Below are 18,171 nucleotides of genomic sequence, written 5' to 3'. Positions count from 1 at the left end.
TGACCTGGTGACGTGTTTGGGTGAGTTTGAAAGGTAATTTGAGTTGTTAATGGTTTGTTTACTTGGCAACTCCCAGGAGAATCTATGGGTAACCAGTACTTATGCCCAGAGTTGCAAATATATTTAAGGACCAATCATGTAAACACCCTACACAAACAAATACAATCTGAACTGGAAATGAAGCCGTTAATTCCCTTGATGTGAGACCAAACCTACAGAGGTTTTTCTAAACTGAAAACATCCAGGCCTGACAGCAAACAAATCAATACAGCAAACCCAGATTCAACAGTAATGGTGCAACTTCTCGCTGGGCTGACAGGAAATGTCATTAGGATTAAAGCTCTCATCGCTGCTCACAGACACTTTCTCCCACACTCTCACCCACACACGTGTCTCTGAGGCTGTTCATGGATGGCTTATATAACTCTGAGCCAGGCTTTCACATTTATACTTCTCTCTCTCCCTCTCTCTCATACACACACACATACATCTAGGCCAGATGCAATGCTGTGAAAAAAACATGGGCCACGACTAATCTAATAAGGGAGGATGGTTCAGCCCCCGTGAAAAAGGTGAGCGGGAAAAGATAAGGGAAGCGGCAGAGATGCCTTTCTTGTTTTTACTGTTTACTGCTCACATGTAGAAAATGTGGAAAGAGCGGCAGAAGCTCTACCAGCGATGACAATGAGCTGGTCCACAGAGACAGGCAGTCAGATAGACGATCGCATGCACAAACACACTAAAATAATAATGTCACACGCCGGTGAACACAGAGAAAGACGCTCTGTTTCATCTGTGATAGCTGGACTGAAAAATGGAGCAAATTAGGAGGAACGACAGATGGAAAAGAGCATCAATTAAAAATGAAAAGCGACAGACAGAGTCAGAGAGATAACAAAGGCGAGAGAAGAAAAAGTGAGTTTCTGGGCAGGATTGAAATCTGAAATTCATAAACATTCCCGACATTGTCTCCTTTCCCTCCTTTGTTTCCTTATCTGTCCGGCAGTAAAGCAGAGAGGACAAACCTGTCCTTCTTGCAGTGGCCATAATGTGCCGTAAGCTAACAAACCCCCTCAGGGGCAGTGAGAGAAACCCGTGTTTACTCTGCTGCACCTTGAAGTTGTCAACTTGCCCCTGAACACACACAGGAAATATGTTTGTACACAGAGAGAGAAACAGCATGTAGAAGTGGTCCTACCCCTAACCACAGATGGAGGAGAAGGAAAACAAAACAGAGAAAAGAGAAAAGAATCGGCTCTTATGTAATACCTTGAAACCACAAATAGCACACCGTGAAACAGAGGCAAACCCACACATACAGTACACCCACACCAAGCACACCGGAGTGGACGAAATAGCCTCCACCACACACACCGGACCCCCGGCTGTTTCGTTTGTTCGCCGACGCTAAATCCAGCAAGAATGTGCATCCTTAATCATCAATTACATCTTGACTGATGGCAGCATGTGTGGTTATGAGCTAAGAATAAATCAGCAATGATAAACATGTCTTTTAGCCACAACAGAGGTGATGTGATACTGGATGAGATAACTAACTGTGTGTGCATGCTGAGACGGAATTATCTGTTTTAATCACAGACAGTTTATCTCTGCTCTTAATCCCCTGAATCAACACAAATCTCACATGTCGTATATTACCACTATACCACAGTCTTCCACTCTATTTTACATGTGTATGCCCAGTACTGCTAGGGGTAAAAGAGTCGTCAGTATGTTGTTTATCCAACATTTTCATATTGTGGTATGTAATTGCAGCTTTCATTCTTTTAATTTTAGACTTGGGCACAAACCCTGTTTCAATTACAAGTTACATTCCAAAAAAGATGCAGAAAGCACCGTCTTTAAATGCTTCTACTTCACATTCAATATTGAGACAACACACGTGTCAAACAGCAAACTCGCATTGTAATGAACATATCAGTGTCAGTATTCATAATATAACTGCTCTTGATCGTTTGTCTAAACTCGAACACCAAAGTCAGCAGCATAAATTATCCCAGTTACACGTATAGATTTCAGACAAAAACACATTTCTGAATAGAATACACGTCAGAGCGTGTCTGAATGAAAATCCAAGATGAAACAATAACTTGTGACCTACAATATCAGTGTTTTCCGTAATGTGGCAACACATTTAGATCACTTAGAAAGCAACACGGAAGGAATAAACAGTCTCTGAACTTCTTTGAGATTTAATTTAGGCATTTCGATTTATCTCAGACAAACTTCATCAACTAATTTCTCCTGGTGGATACAACTGATAAACAGACACCAGATGCTTTCAGGTTGAGTCACTATTGTTAAGTTACAATAGATAGCAGCACAAAAGATATAAATAATAAAAGGAAGTTGCGGATAATATTCCACCATGTGCTCTGCTGCAACTAAACACTTTACCATGTATAAATATGTGACTGTGTGTACATGTGAATGTAAGTATGGGCATTAGTACACCGTATATGTGTATACCATAAGCCAAATGTTTAAAAAAACGTCCTGGCATGGACAGACTGATGGACTTGCTGACTGTCTGTCTGTCCAAGTTATTCCTCCAAACATACAACAACATAGAACAATGGAATATGTGTTGGCTTGTTCTGTAGTATGTCTCCATCTAGTGGTCATTATTGGACACTCGCATAAAAACATCACAACAAAAAAACAGCAGCATTTAAATCAGCCACCATTTCAGGGATACAATGTCAAGATGAAAGAGCAAAGAAGACCAAAGGAATAATAGATGTGACAGAGGAAGCGAGGGAGAGACATAACTGACATCACCTTTTGTAGCTTTTGAGTAAACAGGATCTCTGGCTTGTGATTGGGTCACGTGTGTATTATTACACTATTATGAAAAGTAAACATCCACAAAGACACACATAGAGAGAAGGTAACACTGCTGATAATATTCACTTTATGTATTTTGTTGATTTATATGGTTTGATGCAGCATTATCCAGAACAGAGCAGATAAAATATAAAGAGACAAACGCTCTAAAGCCTTTGATATGACGATGCATCTTGAATAGAGAAAACCCGTTTAGCTGCAGAGTGGAAAACTTGCATGGGGTGAACAGAGTTCAGTGAATGGAGCTGAAGCCCTCACCGTGCTACAGTACACTATATATCTGCACTGATGAAGGCGTGATAAAACAAGAGGAGAAAGAATGAGGGAACAAGGTTAAAAGAGAGGAGGGGTTTACCCAAGAGGGGTCACGTATAGCCACCAGCTGAGCTATTGTTTCTGATTACAACAGGGGCACAAGAGCACACAATTCCCAGACAATGGTGCATGTACATTGTCCACACATGCACGCACAGGGCTACAGATAACACACCCCCTACTGTTCTACTTTATAATGTTTCCATTCTTTTCCGTTGCCTGTTAAGTCCATTTCAACTATGCATTAATATATAGCTATTAAAAAATAGTTAGTAATTGTGCAAGTGAGGGTTTTCAGGCATTAACTTCAACATTATTCAGTTGTGAGTTTCACTTACATTCTGGCAAGCCTGTTCAGCATAAGCTTATGTATAATACATCTTCACATTTCAGTGCCTGTCTTCATGCATTCGCAATGTGTGTCTCTGTAAAGATTAGCAACGTTTTTCAGCCTAAACTGGCCTGAATTCATACCACTGCACCAATAAATGAGCTCCAAATGCAGATCAGCCTCTTCCCAAATGAGGTTCTGTCTGGATGTTCCTGGGTTTTTTAAGAACAGGAAGTCCACTATACATCCAAGACTGCTCCAGTTAGGACATAAAACACATGATAAAGCCAACTAAAATTAGACCAGAAGCTGAAAAAAATGAGATCCCATGGCACTAGTTGGCTTCCTAGTTTTCCCAGAAGGAGGACCCCAACCCCCACCAACCCTAAAATAAACACATGCAGGAGGCTACAGTATGCATAAGTAATCATGAAAACAAACAACAACAAAATAACAATGAGCATTGCTTTAAAATCTGCTTTTATCTCAGTGTCAGTCTCTCTGAGCTCTTTCTGTCACTCATTGCGTTTCCCTGCCATCTCCAAAACATCTGCATCTTCAGTGCATGGTCACACTGCTTCTCACATTAACAACCGCTATTTTGCATGGCTTGAATAAGCGAACACAGTGACATTTACAAAAAGACTGGCTGAATGTGCCTCTGCATTTACGTGTGTTTGAGAGAAAGTGTTCCGCTGCAAGGGGCTTACAAAAGCTTTCATGTAAAGCATCACTGGGATATGAAAGGAGGACAAAATAAAAGGATCCACTCTCTGTTAAAAAGGATTTGAGGAAAAAAAAAAAAGAAGAGGGAGCTTTGATGAATGCCTCAGTAATAACATCTTCATTCCCTTTCCCGTCATTCGGACAAGATGAAAGGGTTCAGGAGTTCATACAACGCAGTCATTTAAGGATGTCAAACATACTGCATGAACAAAACAGGAACCTGTGCTACCAGAAATAAACTGTGTATGATAAAAATACCACAGTAGAATTAAGGTCACAGCTGCATAATAATTAATAGCTAGCAGCATTATTATTTCTAAAGTTGTAACCACAAAAGCTGCTGCTCGAAACTAACGACACTTGGACTTAGTTTGGATACTGGCTTAATTTCAGGAGCATGATCAGCTGTACCACACTGTCTCGCCCCTCTTTGCTTAGATTTGAATACCAACATAGCATTCAAAATAGAAGGAGAGGAAAGGCTGTGTGCAGTAGAGTCTAATGGGCTGATTTGCTTTCAGTCCCAGAGGGAAAGCCCTGGCTCTACAGGAAGCATCAAGGTCTCAGCAGCACTGCCCTTCAACACAGTATCATCCACTCCTCTTCCCATCACCGATACAGGAAGCGCTGAGTTCATACACACAGAACAACACATCTCAAGTACTAAAAGGGCTAAAATGAGCTACTGTCCTTGATCAAGTGCGCCCATGCTGCCTGTGCACGTTCCCCTTTTCTCATCAAGAAATACATACAATGAAGCATCTCATCTTACATGCTGCTCTTCTTCCGAGGAGAGCTGACGGAGCCCTTCCTTTGCTGGCTGAGGGAGCCCCCCATGGCAACAGCCGAGTCTCTGTTGTTTCAGGTTTATCACAGGTCCTCTGTATGTCCGTATTTCTCCTCCAAAAGGTTCACCTCTGCCTCCCCTCCAGACAGTCTGGCTCAGCGTCGGAGGCACTGCTTCTCATGACATGTCTTGTTATTCTTGTCATTATTTAACCAACCAGCCAGCCTCTCTCCACATCCTTTTCTCTTTCGCCGTCTCTGTTGATGCTGTAGAGTCTAAACACTCAAGAGTACTAACTGATCACACATGAATGGCTGACAGTCCCTCCTCCTTCGCTCTGCTTATCCACTCACACTGCACTCGCTCACTCTCTCTCTCTCTCTCATACACAGGCAAATTACATTCACTTGCAGGGCAGGAAGTGCATAGCCTTTAGAAGGAGATGGGAGATGGGTGTGGTGGTGTGTGTGTGTGAGAGAGAGAGATGGGGGTGTTCAAAGCACACTAAGTCCAAGGAGTTGGAGGGGGTAGATGGAGAGTGTGTGTGTGTGTGTGTCATGAGGGTATCTGGCAGGGGTGAGAGCATTGTTCAAGCGTGAAAGAGTCTTTTCTATTGTTAGTCAGCAGAATGACAGATCTGAGATCCGGGGGAGGGATGGAAGATGATGGAGAGAGAGAGTTGGCGGCATGAAACACAGCCTCATTTGTTGTGCCACATTCCCACTACCTGCTGTGACCTCATACCCATCGCTGCAGCCCTTTTGAGTTTTAGCATGACAATACACACACACACACACACACACACACACACACACACACACACACACCACCAGAGCTAAGCTTGTTTGCATACATTAATTTCCCAAGATAATTACTGCACTTTTACCCTGATGCAAAACATGTGCACACTCAAAACCACAACAAACAATGCAACCAGTCTGACCAAAAGAGGCGTCATCGTCTACTGAGAAAGAATGAAGTAGGTTACTATAAACAAAAAAACTATTTAGACATTGTTTAACCAACAGTGTCAGAGAAATCCCCATTCATCCTATTGAGTGTCAATACAGAAGATTCTCGTAAAGATTCAAAAGGATATCAAACCTCCTGACTCAAGCCTGTCCCATCCTGTTAGTTCGCTAGCATAAAACAATTAAAAAACACCCACGGGGGGGGCAGGACAGAACCGCCTTGAGACCAACTGAAAGGCTTTAGTGCATAACTTCCTCCCACTGATGAATCACATGAGGCTCACCATGGAGGTCCCTCGTTTCTGAATGATCTTGATCACATTTCATTCACAAAACGGTGCACAACAGAGTCATAACGGACAGTAGGGATACTAGTCAGTAACGTTAACAGACTATAGCCAAGTTACTCTGACCACTTGCTAGCTTATAAGCGCCATAACTTACGAATTAAAAACATTAACGGTTACACCACGTAGACCTGGTCAACAGCTTAAAAACAAAAACTACAAAACGACTACAAGAGTTCAACTTACCTCACGGTTGTTGTCCAGAGTTGCCAGTCAATTCAACCGCTGCAAGTGATGCTGTTTTCCACGCGACTGCGCATGCTCGCCATTGGCATATCACTCCCGCCGCCTTCACGTTCCAGTCGGAAGATCCAAACACCCACTTGTGAAATCGGGATTACGAGAATGTCATGTTCAAGTCGGCATCTTGTATTTACCACAATTCCGATACCACGTGAAGGCAGCATAAGTAGGCTAATGTGTTTGAGGATATATATACATAAACTATGTAACTTTGTAAATTATCCAATTTGATTTAGAAGCTCGATATCATACAAATCCATAAAAACAAAAAGGGGTGAATTATTTTGTGTCACATCCAGAATAAGCAATTAAATCCAAAGAACACAACAAGACCCATGTAATGTTTTATTATGGCACACACAACATGTTACCATATTAATAGGGTGTGTATTTGGTAAGGAGAACATTTGCTTTTTGGTATGTATCAACATTTTAGTATCAAGTGCAATAACAGCAGATATGGTAAGGAAGAGGAGCCAGGCACCATTAAGTCCTGTTTTACTGTTTAGACAATGCAAATCACAGAAACGCAGCTGGAGGTGAGGATCAAGGACATGGCAACATGATGATATAGTGTTCAGTGCATTTCTAAGGTAGAAAAAAAAGGAACAACCCCATTGGGTTAATTCATGCATTGTGTGGATGTTACACCCAGAGGGCTGAGATACAGGGCAGAGCTTTGGTGGTGGGGGCTGTGGTGCCACACAGGTACATTACATACGAGTCATTTGTAGTTAAATCATTCTTAAACACATTGATGTTTGTTATATGTATATTTTTATATAAAATAAATTGATATGCTTTCAAACATCATTTCAATATAATCTATTAATCATGCTCTTCCCTCTAAATCAAATGTATATGAGTTCAATGTGACAACTGTGTTATTGCTGGGTTCACGACATGAACCTTCTGGGAAATAAATATTGGGTCGGGACCAGAAACCCTGCTCGAAAACACAAATTAGTACATGCAATACTGAAAAAGATTTTCCAATACCTTGCTACAAAGTTTAACATGTACCATTTGGCCCTTTGCTTAGACAAAAAAAATGAATGAGAGATGCCACTCTGTATTAAAATTAATCATATTTTAGGATAAAGAATGGACCGCTGTTAGGAATTACAGAAACATACATTTTTGAGACATAAAGGAGGAATGGCACAGACCTTGAGAGAAAGTAGAACTGGCCTTCTGTACAGTCTATAACATACAAACTGAAGTCTCACACACACACACACACACACACACACACACACACACACACACACACACACACACACACACACACACACACACACACACACACACACACACACACACACACACACACACACACACACACACACACACACACACACACACACACACACACACACATCTTGCCCTTTGAAGTACCTGCAACTCTCAACTTCATTTCTGTTACAAATCTTCATCAGGATTACTTCATTTAGATAGCGGCTGCATATATTGCAAGTGAAATAAAAATATTATTATTATGAGAAGGCAAAATTAACACCTTCAATGACAGCGTCAGTACAGGGTCTGTTAAACATAAAGAATAATAGCAATATATACACATTAATGTTATATTGCACAAATGTACGAGGAGCAGTTTTGGGTTTCAAGTGGCCTTAATTTTGACAGAAAGAAAATATAGCTTATTGTTATATATAGCAAAATATCAACCTTCAATTCCCTTCAGAACCTATACATTTATTTAGAAAGGTACGGTCGAATGTTGTTAGGCTAAGAGCTGTCAGTACAGCTTTAAGTTAGTGCAGTCGTACAGAGATGCCCTGTTTAACACACTTATAGGTAATTATAATTATAGTTTTATATTTCTGAATTTGAATGCTGTATATGAGGCTGGGAAATATATTCTACTTTTATAGATTATTTTAATTATATTCTGGGGTTTTAATAAAATATATTGTTGTTGTCAATAGATAGACAACATGAAGTGTTTTTTTTTAAAACAAAAAAATTCAGCCACATCTTTACGCATGATATGTCAACCACTTTTGGAAAGTGAAAGTGCAAAGTAAAAGTAAAATAACGAACGACTCAAAAAAGACAGAAAAGTGCAACCGGGGACATGATGTGTTGTTGGATTTGAACTATCATAAACCAAACCCAGTCCTGCAGTGGGAGTTTAGGCAGCACCAAGAAACCACAGCTCCCTTAAATGAAAGTTGACTTATCTAAACTACAATCACCTGACTGCAGACAAAATGGTCTCCACTGTCAAGGGAGGAGAGGGCGGGGCAGTCAGGTAACACCCAGACAGTAAGGCATTCTGGAAGAGGATTGTGTCTCTGAAAGCTGTCCTTCATTTTGTCATTTTCAGGTTACTGTCATCTTAAAAAGCAAGTCCACATTCATACAACGTTATTACTGTTGTGGCTGTTCAAAGGCCACACCTAGCTTGTCATAGATCTCCTTCAGCAGCAGGAGAGCAGTATCCTCAGACTCCCTAACAGACAGAGAGGGGGAAAAAATAATCAGAATCAGAATCAGTAAAACACACACAAAAGAGCCAAAATACTGTGAGTCACCCCTCCACAGGTATGCATGACTCACCAGTAACACAGATGAGACTGGATGGCAAACAGGTACTCATTGAAGCTCTCGATGGGTTTTTCCTGAAGTACGTAGTCGATCCTTCGTCCTCCATTCAACATCCCCACTTTAATCTCAGGCTGCTCGGCCTGCTCTGCTGACACTGAGGACTCTGCCTCATCACACACTCCTGCAGTGACAAAATTAAGAAAGATGAGGCTGTATAGGCGGGCAACTAAACGAAGACAATAGCCAGCAGCAGTGATCTGTTACGAGTCAGACTTTTTGGTAAAAACCAGAAGAGATCAGATCATTGACAGGAAAGAAGAGAATGTCTGCTGTCAGTGTTGTAAGAATATAGTTTGTGATTGTTTAGAAAAGCACTGTGAAATGTTTTCATGGGTAAGGACTAGATGTTGGTTGCAGGACAGGTTTTCTAAGCTGACAGAGAATATTTGTCATTTTTAAGATTTTTTTGATTAGCACGAAATATGTGTGTGTGATCAGGTGATCAGAGTGTTTGTTGCTATGATACAAATGCATTAGTGCTTAAGGAGTGATCTCACAAGGGCTCTCACCACAAAAACATAATGCACTGCTGATGAACTCTTAACTGCTAGTTGCTAGCTTATCAAACATGTCATTAAAAATATAAAAATGTCTCTTGTTTGGGATCTTACACCACTACACGAGTAAAGGTTGTAACGGTTGAACATGAAAAGCTATGAGTCCTCTTAACGAATATAGTGAAAAGTAAGACAAAATTGGTGAGTAAAGGCTGTGTGATTTAACTGGACAGTCTGTTCTAACAGCAACCGTATTACATGTGACCTATTTACTTCATTTACAGGTTTAGGAGGTGCTGTTGTAGAAAAGTGGAGGACATGTAGCTGCATGTAGCTACTGTTCACTACTTGAACTATTTCTTCAGCACATACGAGTGCGTCATGGTTACTCGAGTGGCCTCTGACATTAAACATCAGTCACTAAGACCATAATTTCATACAAGAGAACTGTCAGCAGAAGAAGGACAGAAGGGCCTGAAGGGGGTGTTGTAAAATTAAACATTGAGTTATGGTTTCCATGTATAGCAGTAGTGGTGCAGGTATGCATGGGGGGAAGAGAAGCAGAGGAGCCTGCGGTAATAATGTCACACATTACATTACATGTGTTCTTTGTGAGGAAGCTGAAGAGACAAAGTAAACCACAGTAATTGAATGCAAACAGTTGAATTCTGCATGCATTGTAGCATAGTTTTAACCATTTAGAAAGGTAATGAAAGTATTTAGTTTTGACTCTTTTATACATGTTTATTTTCTAGTTGCAAACCAGAACAAGCAGAATATGGTGGAGAACCAGATTGAAAAACTACAAGTAAGCTGGCTTTATTTGTTTTTCTCATATACTCGAGCCAAGCGACTATCCTGGCTTACCTTGGAAGTAATGCTTATGAAGGGCCCTGGGCCACTCCAGTATTTTAGTCCAAAAATCAGCACTTTTCTCTTCCCTCTTAGCAGAAGCAGTGACTGCCGCTGAGGTTCAAAGTGGTAAAAGGGTGAGGGAAGCAGGAAAAACCACCACATAGTGCAGAAGAGGGGAGGGGGAGGGGCAACATGCAGAGAGGAGTGAGAGGAGTACAAGGAGACTGGGTTAGACGAACTTGTGCACGCTCACTAGCGCACTCATACAAACATATGCAAAGGCAAATAAAAGTGCTTCTTCTACCCTGCGTCACTTGAAGGTCTCTCTCTATTGTAGTGTCATCTTCATCTGATGGAGGCAGTGCATGAACTGGTAGTCTGGCAAAGGACTGCCATGCCGTCCGTAACGATCCCAAAACATTGTTCTTCAAATCCATGCCCATACGGGTCAAGCTGTCCTTTAGTTCTATTACACAGAGAGAGAGAGAGTTTATCTATAAGCCTACTAAACAAAAGCCCACACTACGATATTGTTCCGTGAAGACAAAGAGACGACTATACCCAGGTGCATTCTCTTGCGGCCTTTATGATGAGGTATCAGCATGGGCTCCAGATCTACCTCTGTTACAATCATGGGTTCTATCCGATAGGCCACGGGGTCATACTACACAACAATAAAGGGGAAGAAATTAATGGAAAAGATGACCCCAAACATGTTAAATGCATACCTTAATAAACAAGTATTAATACACAGCAGTAAAACTTCTACTAGTACTTGCAGGTGTGAGTGCAGGATGTCCCTGAATAAGCAGATAAGAGTAAATATGTGATTACTCACCGGGTGGTAGATGTTGTAAAAGCTCTTGCAGGTTGGGAAGCTGTAGTTGGGATCGATGTGTTTGAGCCCACGAACGGTCAAGAACATTCCAATGGGAGAGCCAAAAGCAAAAAATGTTTGAGGTTGGAAAGCCAGCTGTGGGTAATCAATAGATACCTGCGGGGAGAGGACGGGATTGGAAACGTCTTCAAATTTGTTTTCAAAAAGTTTTTGTTCTCAGAAGACACAGCTATGTAGACGGATGGAAACACAGAGACAGACAACGGAGTGTGACAGCAGGTAAAGGGCAGACCCGGGAGCTGATCATTCATGCAGGACTGGATGACCACAGACACACAATGTGTGGAATTTGGATGTATGACTCACTGGGACGAAGATGTCAGCCTCAATCACTTCAGCACAATGTGACTTAGCCATGGAAACTCCATTGCTCATAAAACAGTTTATATAATTCAAGTCGCTTTGAGTTTTCCCTTAACAGACCAGACTGTATTCAAAATAATCCCCAGGCACAGTGAGATCATAGAGAGCTAACAAAGCCTGAGGGCATGGGTACACCATATGAGACACACCTGTCCCTTGGCTATGCCTCCATTGGTCTGTCCGGGAAAGCAGGGGGGCAGGGGGAGGAAAGAAGCAGCAGGTGATGCATCAAAGCTTTTATCTACTGGTACTCCCATGCACAACTATTTAGATCTGTGAGCCTTTATGGTACCTGTCCAATGCCAACGTTAAAGTATTCATAGTCTACAGCGCTGGTGATGGACTGCGCCCTGTGGAACTGGGACTGCTGCGTCGTCAATCCTGAAGACTGGTTGCCATCATGGTCGGTGGTCACTTGAGGTGGAACTTGCAACCCTGGTGGCAGACGTACTGCCCCCGTCTTACACTCCTATTTAGATTGAGACATATTAAAATGTATTTAAACGATTTCCGAAATTTAGATGTCTATGTTGACCTGTCATTTTACTTGCCTGTTTCTCATTGTTATATACAGTAAACTACTTATAAAAATACATATTAAATATGTCACATAGGAAGCATCAGTCAAATCCACATCAATGGTTGTTTAAACACAAACACATGAGAAAAAGGAACAGAATTGTTTTCCAAAAAAAAGGTGCAGATTATTATGTGTATTATATTACCTAAAAAAACATAAAAGGCATTAAAATAAGGCATTGCAATAGTCATATGTTCCAAAACAAGATAACTCAGTATAGTTTCAGGCTGTCTGACCTCTGAAAGCCATTTCTTCCTTATGTAGTTAAGGATCTTCTTCCGAGGTCCAAGAGGAATTCCTAGATCTTTGAGATCATCATCTTGGCAAAGAGCCTAAAAGAGGAGAGAGATCCATACGTTTTTAACTATGTTTTACACTCAGGGAATGAAATTAGCACATGCCAAATACAGAGTAAACAGCAGCTGCCACCGTGGTAAAGGTTGTCATTATGTCAAAGCAATTCGGTCAGGGATTGAGGTCACAAAAACATTTATTTATTTCTACTGTCTGGTACCACTGAGTCAGTGTCAATTCTAAAGCAGTCTTCATCCATTTCAGAAGTGGAGGACGAAAAAAAACAAGTAGCCAGTAATAAAGTTCAGTGATATGCCTCAGGGGTGGGTGAGGGAAAAACGATTACACTTGAGTGAGTGAGTGTGTGTGTGTGTGTGTGTGTGTGTGTGTGTGTGTGTGTGTGTGTGTGTGTGTGTGTGTGTGTGTGTGTGTGTGTTACCAGTGATTCCAGGTCTAGGTTTTCAGCTTGAAGTATATCCAGGTATTGCTGTAGGCCCAGTCTGGTCAGAGTCCCCTGCAGTGTGTCACAGTTCAGATGACAGGGGTCACTAGAGGGAACCTAAAGCACAGTGAGGGAGAGAAATGGAAGTGGATAATCTTTTCTTCCTCTTAGAGAAATGTCCAATCTTTTATTTGAATAATGATCTTTCTATCTTTTCCTATGAACGTCATCATACCCCCTCTCTGTCTTCTGATGCTGTCCTCTGATTGGTTAGCAGATCAAACAGAATGAGCGAACCTGAAGAATGAGAGATGTGGGGAAAGAGTTGAAATTGAGCATTTTAATGAATTGTGACTGTGTGTGTGTTTTTGTTTGTTTGTATTGTCTTACCCAGGCTATGGCCCACTACTGAAATGGCCCCATTGAACTCTGAGTGTCTCTGTTTAAAAAGGGTGTGGAGCTTGTTGATCTCTGAGGCCACTGTGTCCACTATGGTCTGGCAGTAGGTGGGGCTGTTATAGAAAAACAGGTCCAGTAGAGTGTCGTTGGTGAAATGTCTCAGCCTGCTGATGCTGGGTAGAGTGATCCTCTGGATGTCCCTGGAAAGTAGGTGAAGGAAGGGAAGACAGAGTTTGACAATCGTCTGCCAGTGTTGGAGACATACTTCATTGTATTATAAAACAGAGGGATCTTCTTTTGCCCACTCCCTATTTCTCTCCATACTTACTCGTCCACACCAGTGGCATCCCCGTGTAGAGCACTGTGCCAGTTGACTGGGAGGAACTCCACTCTTCCTACCTGACCATCCTGATGAGCTCGCTTATAATGAGAGGCCAGAAGGGACAGGGAAGCACTCCTGAAGTCATTTACTGGAGAGAGACAAGAAAAAGAAAGAGTCAGGCATAGACACATAGTACACAGATATACAAACTCACACTTACCACACTGTATGATGGATCTGAAGCGCAAGTCACACGCAGGGCCGATGCCATGGACCATAAAGACAAGGTGGTCCACCTTTTCTGGTTCACCTGGGAAGAAGGAAAATTAATAAGTGTTAACTGTGGATAAGTCTGTTAACTGACCTTATATTCTAGTATATATTTCTTGCTGGTACATGCACACATACCATCAGGTATTTCTACAGAGATGCTGTCCACTCCCCTTTTGACTGTTCGAGGACGTGTCTGCTCAGAGGGGGACGACACCCACTCATCCTGCAATCCTATTGGCTGATACTGCATTATCATCTGAGAGAGGGGCAGGGAAATGAAGGAGAAGATGATTATTAAAAAAGAAAAGCCATAGTGTGACTTGGTCATCTATTTAATTCTAGTGCCACATAGTTGTATTTTAAAAGCTGGCCTTACCTTGGGATTGTGTAAGATGACAGTCTCTCCAGTGGGAAACTCCAGTTTCCTCTTCCATTCGTCCAACGTCACCGCTATCATATAGGCCTCCTGAAAAATTGAAGGATATGAGGGGAAGGAATCAAAGACACATATGTAAAAAGGTAAGTGAGGAACAGGCATAGTTTGGGAAGAGAATAAAGCCAGGCCGGTGTCAGAATACCTCCAGACTCTTTCCAAATTCCTCAGGGTAAGGCATGAACCTGGTGTCTTTATCTCCTTTATAGAACCAGGTGCAGCGGCGTACTTCAGTGGGGCCTTGCTCCCAGTACACAGCGTAGCGCTTTCTCTCCTTGATATGAACGTCATACCGCTCTCCGTCCACAGCGATCACCACCTCATCCTCCTCATCTCCTACTGCACAGTAAACACACACATACACAAGTAGATACAAACCATTTTAAGCAAAGGTTCTATGATGACATGCAAGTATGTCAGTGCTGTGATTCAGTTCTGGACATATGGGAATAAGGCTACAGAGATTCTTAAAGAAGGCTGTCATATTGTACAAGCCATGAAATTGGTAAAGAACGTCCTTTTCAAGTAAAAGTCTGTTGACTCAGAATTTAGAGTTAAAACTTTAAATATGAATACTACAGATGACAAATTCGAATTAATGTATACAACAAGGGTACTGCATATCAATCATAATGAGCCTCACCTAAATTGCCCTGAAACGACCTGATACTGCTGTTGAACTGATTGTAATAGTGAGCATGTCCTGTCAGGAGAGTAAAGCGTCCTACTGGGCACCAGGCCAGTGTTGGCAACGGTAATGTTTTGACATTTTATTTTCTCACCGCTGTTTGTAGTAACCTCACTTTTCACATACCTAATTGCTCACACCTTTTAAATAATGTACAGCATGTAATGTACATGTAACCTGTAAACGCATGCTTACCAGCGTTGGAGGCGTTCTCTAGTTTGTCAGAGTCTTCTCTGCTGAACGGAAGCCAGGAGGTGTTGTCATCGGCTCGTCGACAGAAGAACCAGTGAGGCTGCACCTCGTGATAGGGAGCTGGGACCGACTCCATGTCAAGCATTTCAAAGGAGGATGTGGAAGAAGGAGAGGTCTCATCCACTGCAGGCGACACCTGGAGAAAAGCTATGCTCAATCAATATTTACTATTCATATCTGCAATATTGCTAAAGTAAAAATTAAATGTCTGCTATATACACCCGCGTATACAGCTACCGTTCAAGTCTGTAGCTTCTAGAATAAGTAAATATAGAGGTCTAAGCTGAGTGATCTTCTATTGGACTCCTATCGAGGGACATGAGACCAGGAGACAAAGCAAAGGACAGTCGTACAGGAAAGGATCACGCCTCCCCTCGGCCAGCTGCACAAAGCCCCGTTTTATCCAATCCTCCTCTACAAGCTGTCTCTTGTCTCTTCTGCCACAACTGATACAACTACAGTTTGTAAACAACCCCTTTCCACAATCTTATTGTCACAAAGAATGCTATCAGTAACACATTTGATCATTCAATGGTCCTGTTCCACCATGTTGAAAGAGAGAACTGTGTGACACAACAACAACAACAACAAACACCCACTCTACAAGAAGCTGCCAAATCAGCAATCCAATTTGCAGTGGTAATGTGAAGAAGAACATCCTTCCTAAAAGTGAAATCTCCTAAGTACATGTAAGCATGTTTGCAGCATATAACTGATAGGCAGACACATTGATACTAGCCCTACACAAAATGCTGATTTTATTGTCTCCTATGGACTACATGCTGTGACACATACAGGGAAAGTATGTGACTCCTAGCACCGCCACAAGACCGCCATTTCTACTTTGACCTAGCATTCTTTAGGTGAAAAAGAATGCAGTCGGTATTTCTGTCAAAGATGACTTTTTCAAACACAAAGATTAGTTGTATGAACCCACATTGAAGGCCCATTACAACGTGGCCTAAAATACCTTTTGTTGCTACATCAACTTTACAAGGTGTCATGGTTTATTGCTTCCACAAATCTTCAGTGCCAACTTAAACCTCTTAGGTTTCCCTGATCACAGATCAACCTACTCCAGGACTGAAATAGACCCTACTGGAGATAATACATGGAGAGCCTTCTGTGCCCCTGCAGCTAATCAATGAGAAATGATGATAGGACTGAAAATAATCAATAGTGTAGATAACTCATTGACTGTGTGCTGCAAAATGATGATAATTCTGAGAAGTAAGGACAACAGATTTCAAAAATTCTTCTAAGAACAATAATTATCTTCTATTATCAGTCTGTGCAAAGTGTCTGTTTCTCATCGTGTTTACCCATTACTTAAGTTTAAACCCAACACTAATCCCAAACAAACATCTACAATACTTAACTATACATTAACATTAACCCCTAACCTAAATCATGGAGCTACAGGAGCCACACGTTTGACAAACAACACTGTTGCATGCTCACCTGTTCCTCAGGTTTGTTCCCTGTTGCCACAGTCTCAGTGGGGTTGTCAAACTGGTCTTGGGTGTTGACGTTTGGGGCTGCCTGAGAAAGACCCCCCTCTTCACCTGGTCTGTGTGACATTAGTCCAAGACCCGACCCCAAACCTCAGCTCTTACCTGAGGGCGGGGCAGGGGGCCATATGAACACAGGACCTGTAACGAACCCAGCTGCACACAAAACGAGAGCAAAAAGCAGGTTTCAAGACTATAAACGTTAAATAACACGTCAGAAACCTGTCAAACTTGCAAGGGCGCTTTAACATTAACTCATATGTAAGCTTAATCCCAGATCTCAAAATATACTGGCAGCTGTCCCATCATATGCTGATCAATAACTTACAATATGAAAAATCAAGTAAACATGACAGGTAACCGTTAGTCACATAACTGTAATTAGCTGCGAGTTATTTTGAGGAACGTATGTAACGTCAAATTAGCATTTAGGGATTTTCTTGATGCTATCTTGAACAAAAGTATCATATTTCAAGGGAATGTCTCAAGTCTTCGGATATGTGAAAGCAAAACAAACACTACCTAGAGGAGGCTAGGGGCTGTTAACGTCGGTTGACGTTCATGCTAGCTAGCTTGAGTTGGGGTATAGCTGGACAGGACGCTCGTGTTTAAGTTATCCGTCACCGCGTCCCGTTGGTGTTTTGGACGTTATAGTAGTAGTAACAGATAGTCGTTAACTTAAACTCACCGACAAACTTCACACACAGTTAAGGCAGAGCGTTTGTATTCGTTGTTTAGCTCGCTCGGACTAGCTCGGCTAACCAAGGACAGCCTCCTGTCAAAACGCTGCCTGTTCAGTGTCCTCGGAAATACGGGGATTACCAGACTGACGTTCGCGAATGAGCACGCTTACGCACAAACTAAGGTTTAAAACAATCACGTTGTTACACACAAAGTTTTCTGTGATGCCCGATTTTTTTTCCCAACGTTAGACGATTAGACCGTGAAATTCGTGAACACGGCGTCCAATGCCTTTCGAATATTCCTAACACATTAATAAAAATGTGTACATTTTCTAGCATTCCAGCGTAAAACAACGTGATTCTGAGTGTGTTAACCTCTAAAGTCAAACGGTACTCGAAAACAACCCATAATGCAAAAGAACCGAACCTTCAGCATAGAATTTGCATTTACAAGGAGCACTG

The 18,171-nt window shown here is 41.8% G+C and overlaps 2 protein-coding genes across 3 annotated transcripts in view; both read right to left on the bottom strand.

The window, feature by feature from the left end:
• Positions 1-5,262, bottom strand: part of LOC311023375 (transforming acidic coiled-coil-containing protein 1-like) — a 19,188-nt gene extending 13,926 nt beyond the window's left edge. Inside the window, exon 1 of the mRNA XM_084025168.1 lies at positions 5,013-5,262. Coding sequence (XP_083881294.1) covers positions 5,013-5,077 — 65 coding nt within the window. The 5' untranslated portion in view covers positions 5,078-5,262. The remainder of the gene's footprint in view (positions 1-5,012) is intronic.
• Positions 5,263-6,921: 1,659 nt separating this feature from the next.
• On the bottom strand, positions 6,922-18,048 carry ddhd2 (DDHD domain containing 2). 2 transcript variants are annotated; one of them, XM_084024884.1, is made up of 19 exons: positions 17,715-18,048; positions 16,977-17,182; positions 15,459-15,651; positions 14,721-14,914; positions 14,519-14,608; positions 14,278-14,398; positions 14,090-14,179; positions 13,876-14,017; positions 13,539-13,747; positions 13,384-13,445; positions 13,146-13,265; positions 12,649-12,744; positions 12,125-12,301; positions 11,410-11,565; positions 11,133-11,235; positions 10,876-11,037; positions 10,584-10,682; positions 9,172-9,340; positions 6,922-9,064 (listed from the first exon to the last, which is right to left on the bottom strand). In XM_084024884.1, the coding sequence occupies exons 2-19, from the start codon at positions 17,094-17,096 to the stop codon at positions 8,983-8,985; spliced, it is 2,385 nt and encodes a 794-aa protein (XP_083881010.1). In that variant the 5' UTR covers positions 17,097-17,182; positions 17,715-18,048; the 3' UTR covers positions 6,922-8,982. The 2 variants fall into 2 exon arrangements, with proteins under 2 accessions (XP_083881010.1, XP_083881011.1); XM_084024885.1 differs by lacking the exon at positions 10,584-10,682 and having other exon boundaries at positions 17,715-18,042.
• Between the last annotated feature and the right edge of the window lie 123 nt (positions 18,049-18,171).

The sequence above is a fragment of the Eutrigla gurnardus genome (assembly GCF_963514095.1).
Source record: "Eutrigla gurnardus genome assembly, chromosome: 13".
Taxonomy (NCBI): Eukaryota; Metazoa; Chordata; class Actinopteri; order Perciformes; family Triglidae; genus Eutrigla; species Eutrigla gurnardus.
The sequence above is the reverse complement of the archived record's forward strand: the minus strand, read 5'-3'. Positions and strand labels throughout refer to the sequence as shown.

What these genes read in the sequence shown, in the direction of transcription:
- ddhd2 (XM_084024884.1), bottom strand. Translation starts at nt 17,096, where the DNA reads ATGTCACACAGACCAGGTGAAGAGGGGGGTCTTTCTCAGGCAGCCCCA. An exon ending in AATTTGGAAAGAGTCTGGAG is followed by an intron (nt 14,609 to 14,720) that starts GTATTCTGACAC and finishes TCAATTTTTCAG; the next exon opens with GAGGCCTATATGATAGCGGT. An exon ending in CAGATCCATCATACAGTGTG is followed by an intron (nt 14,018 to 14,089) that starts GTAAGTGTGAGT and finishes GTCTCTCTCCAG; the next exon opens with TAAATGACTTCAGGAGTGCT.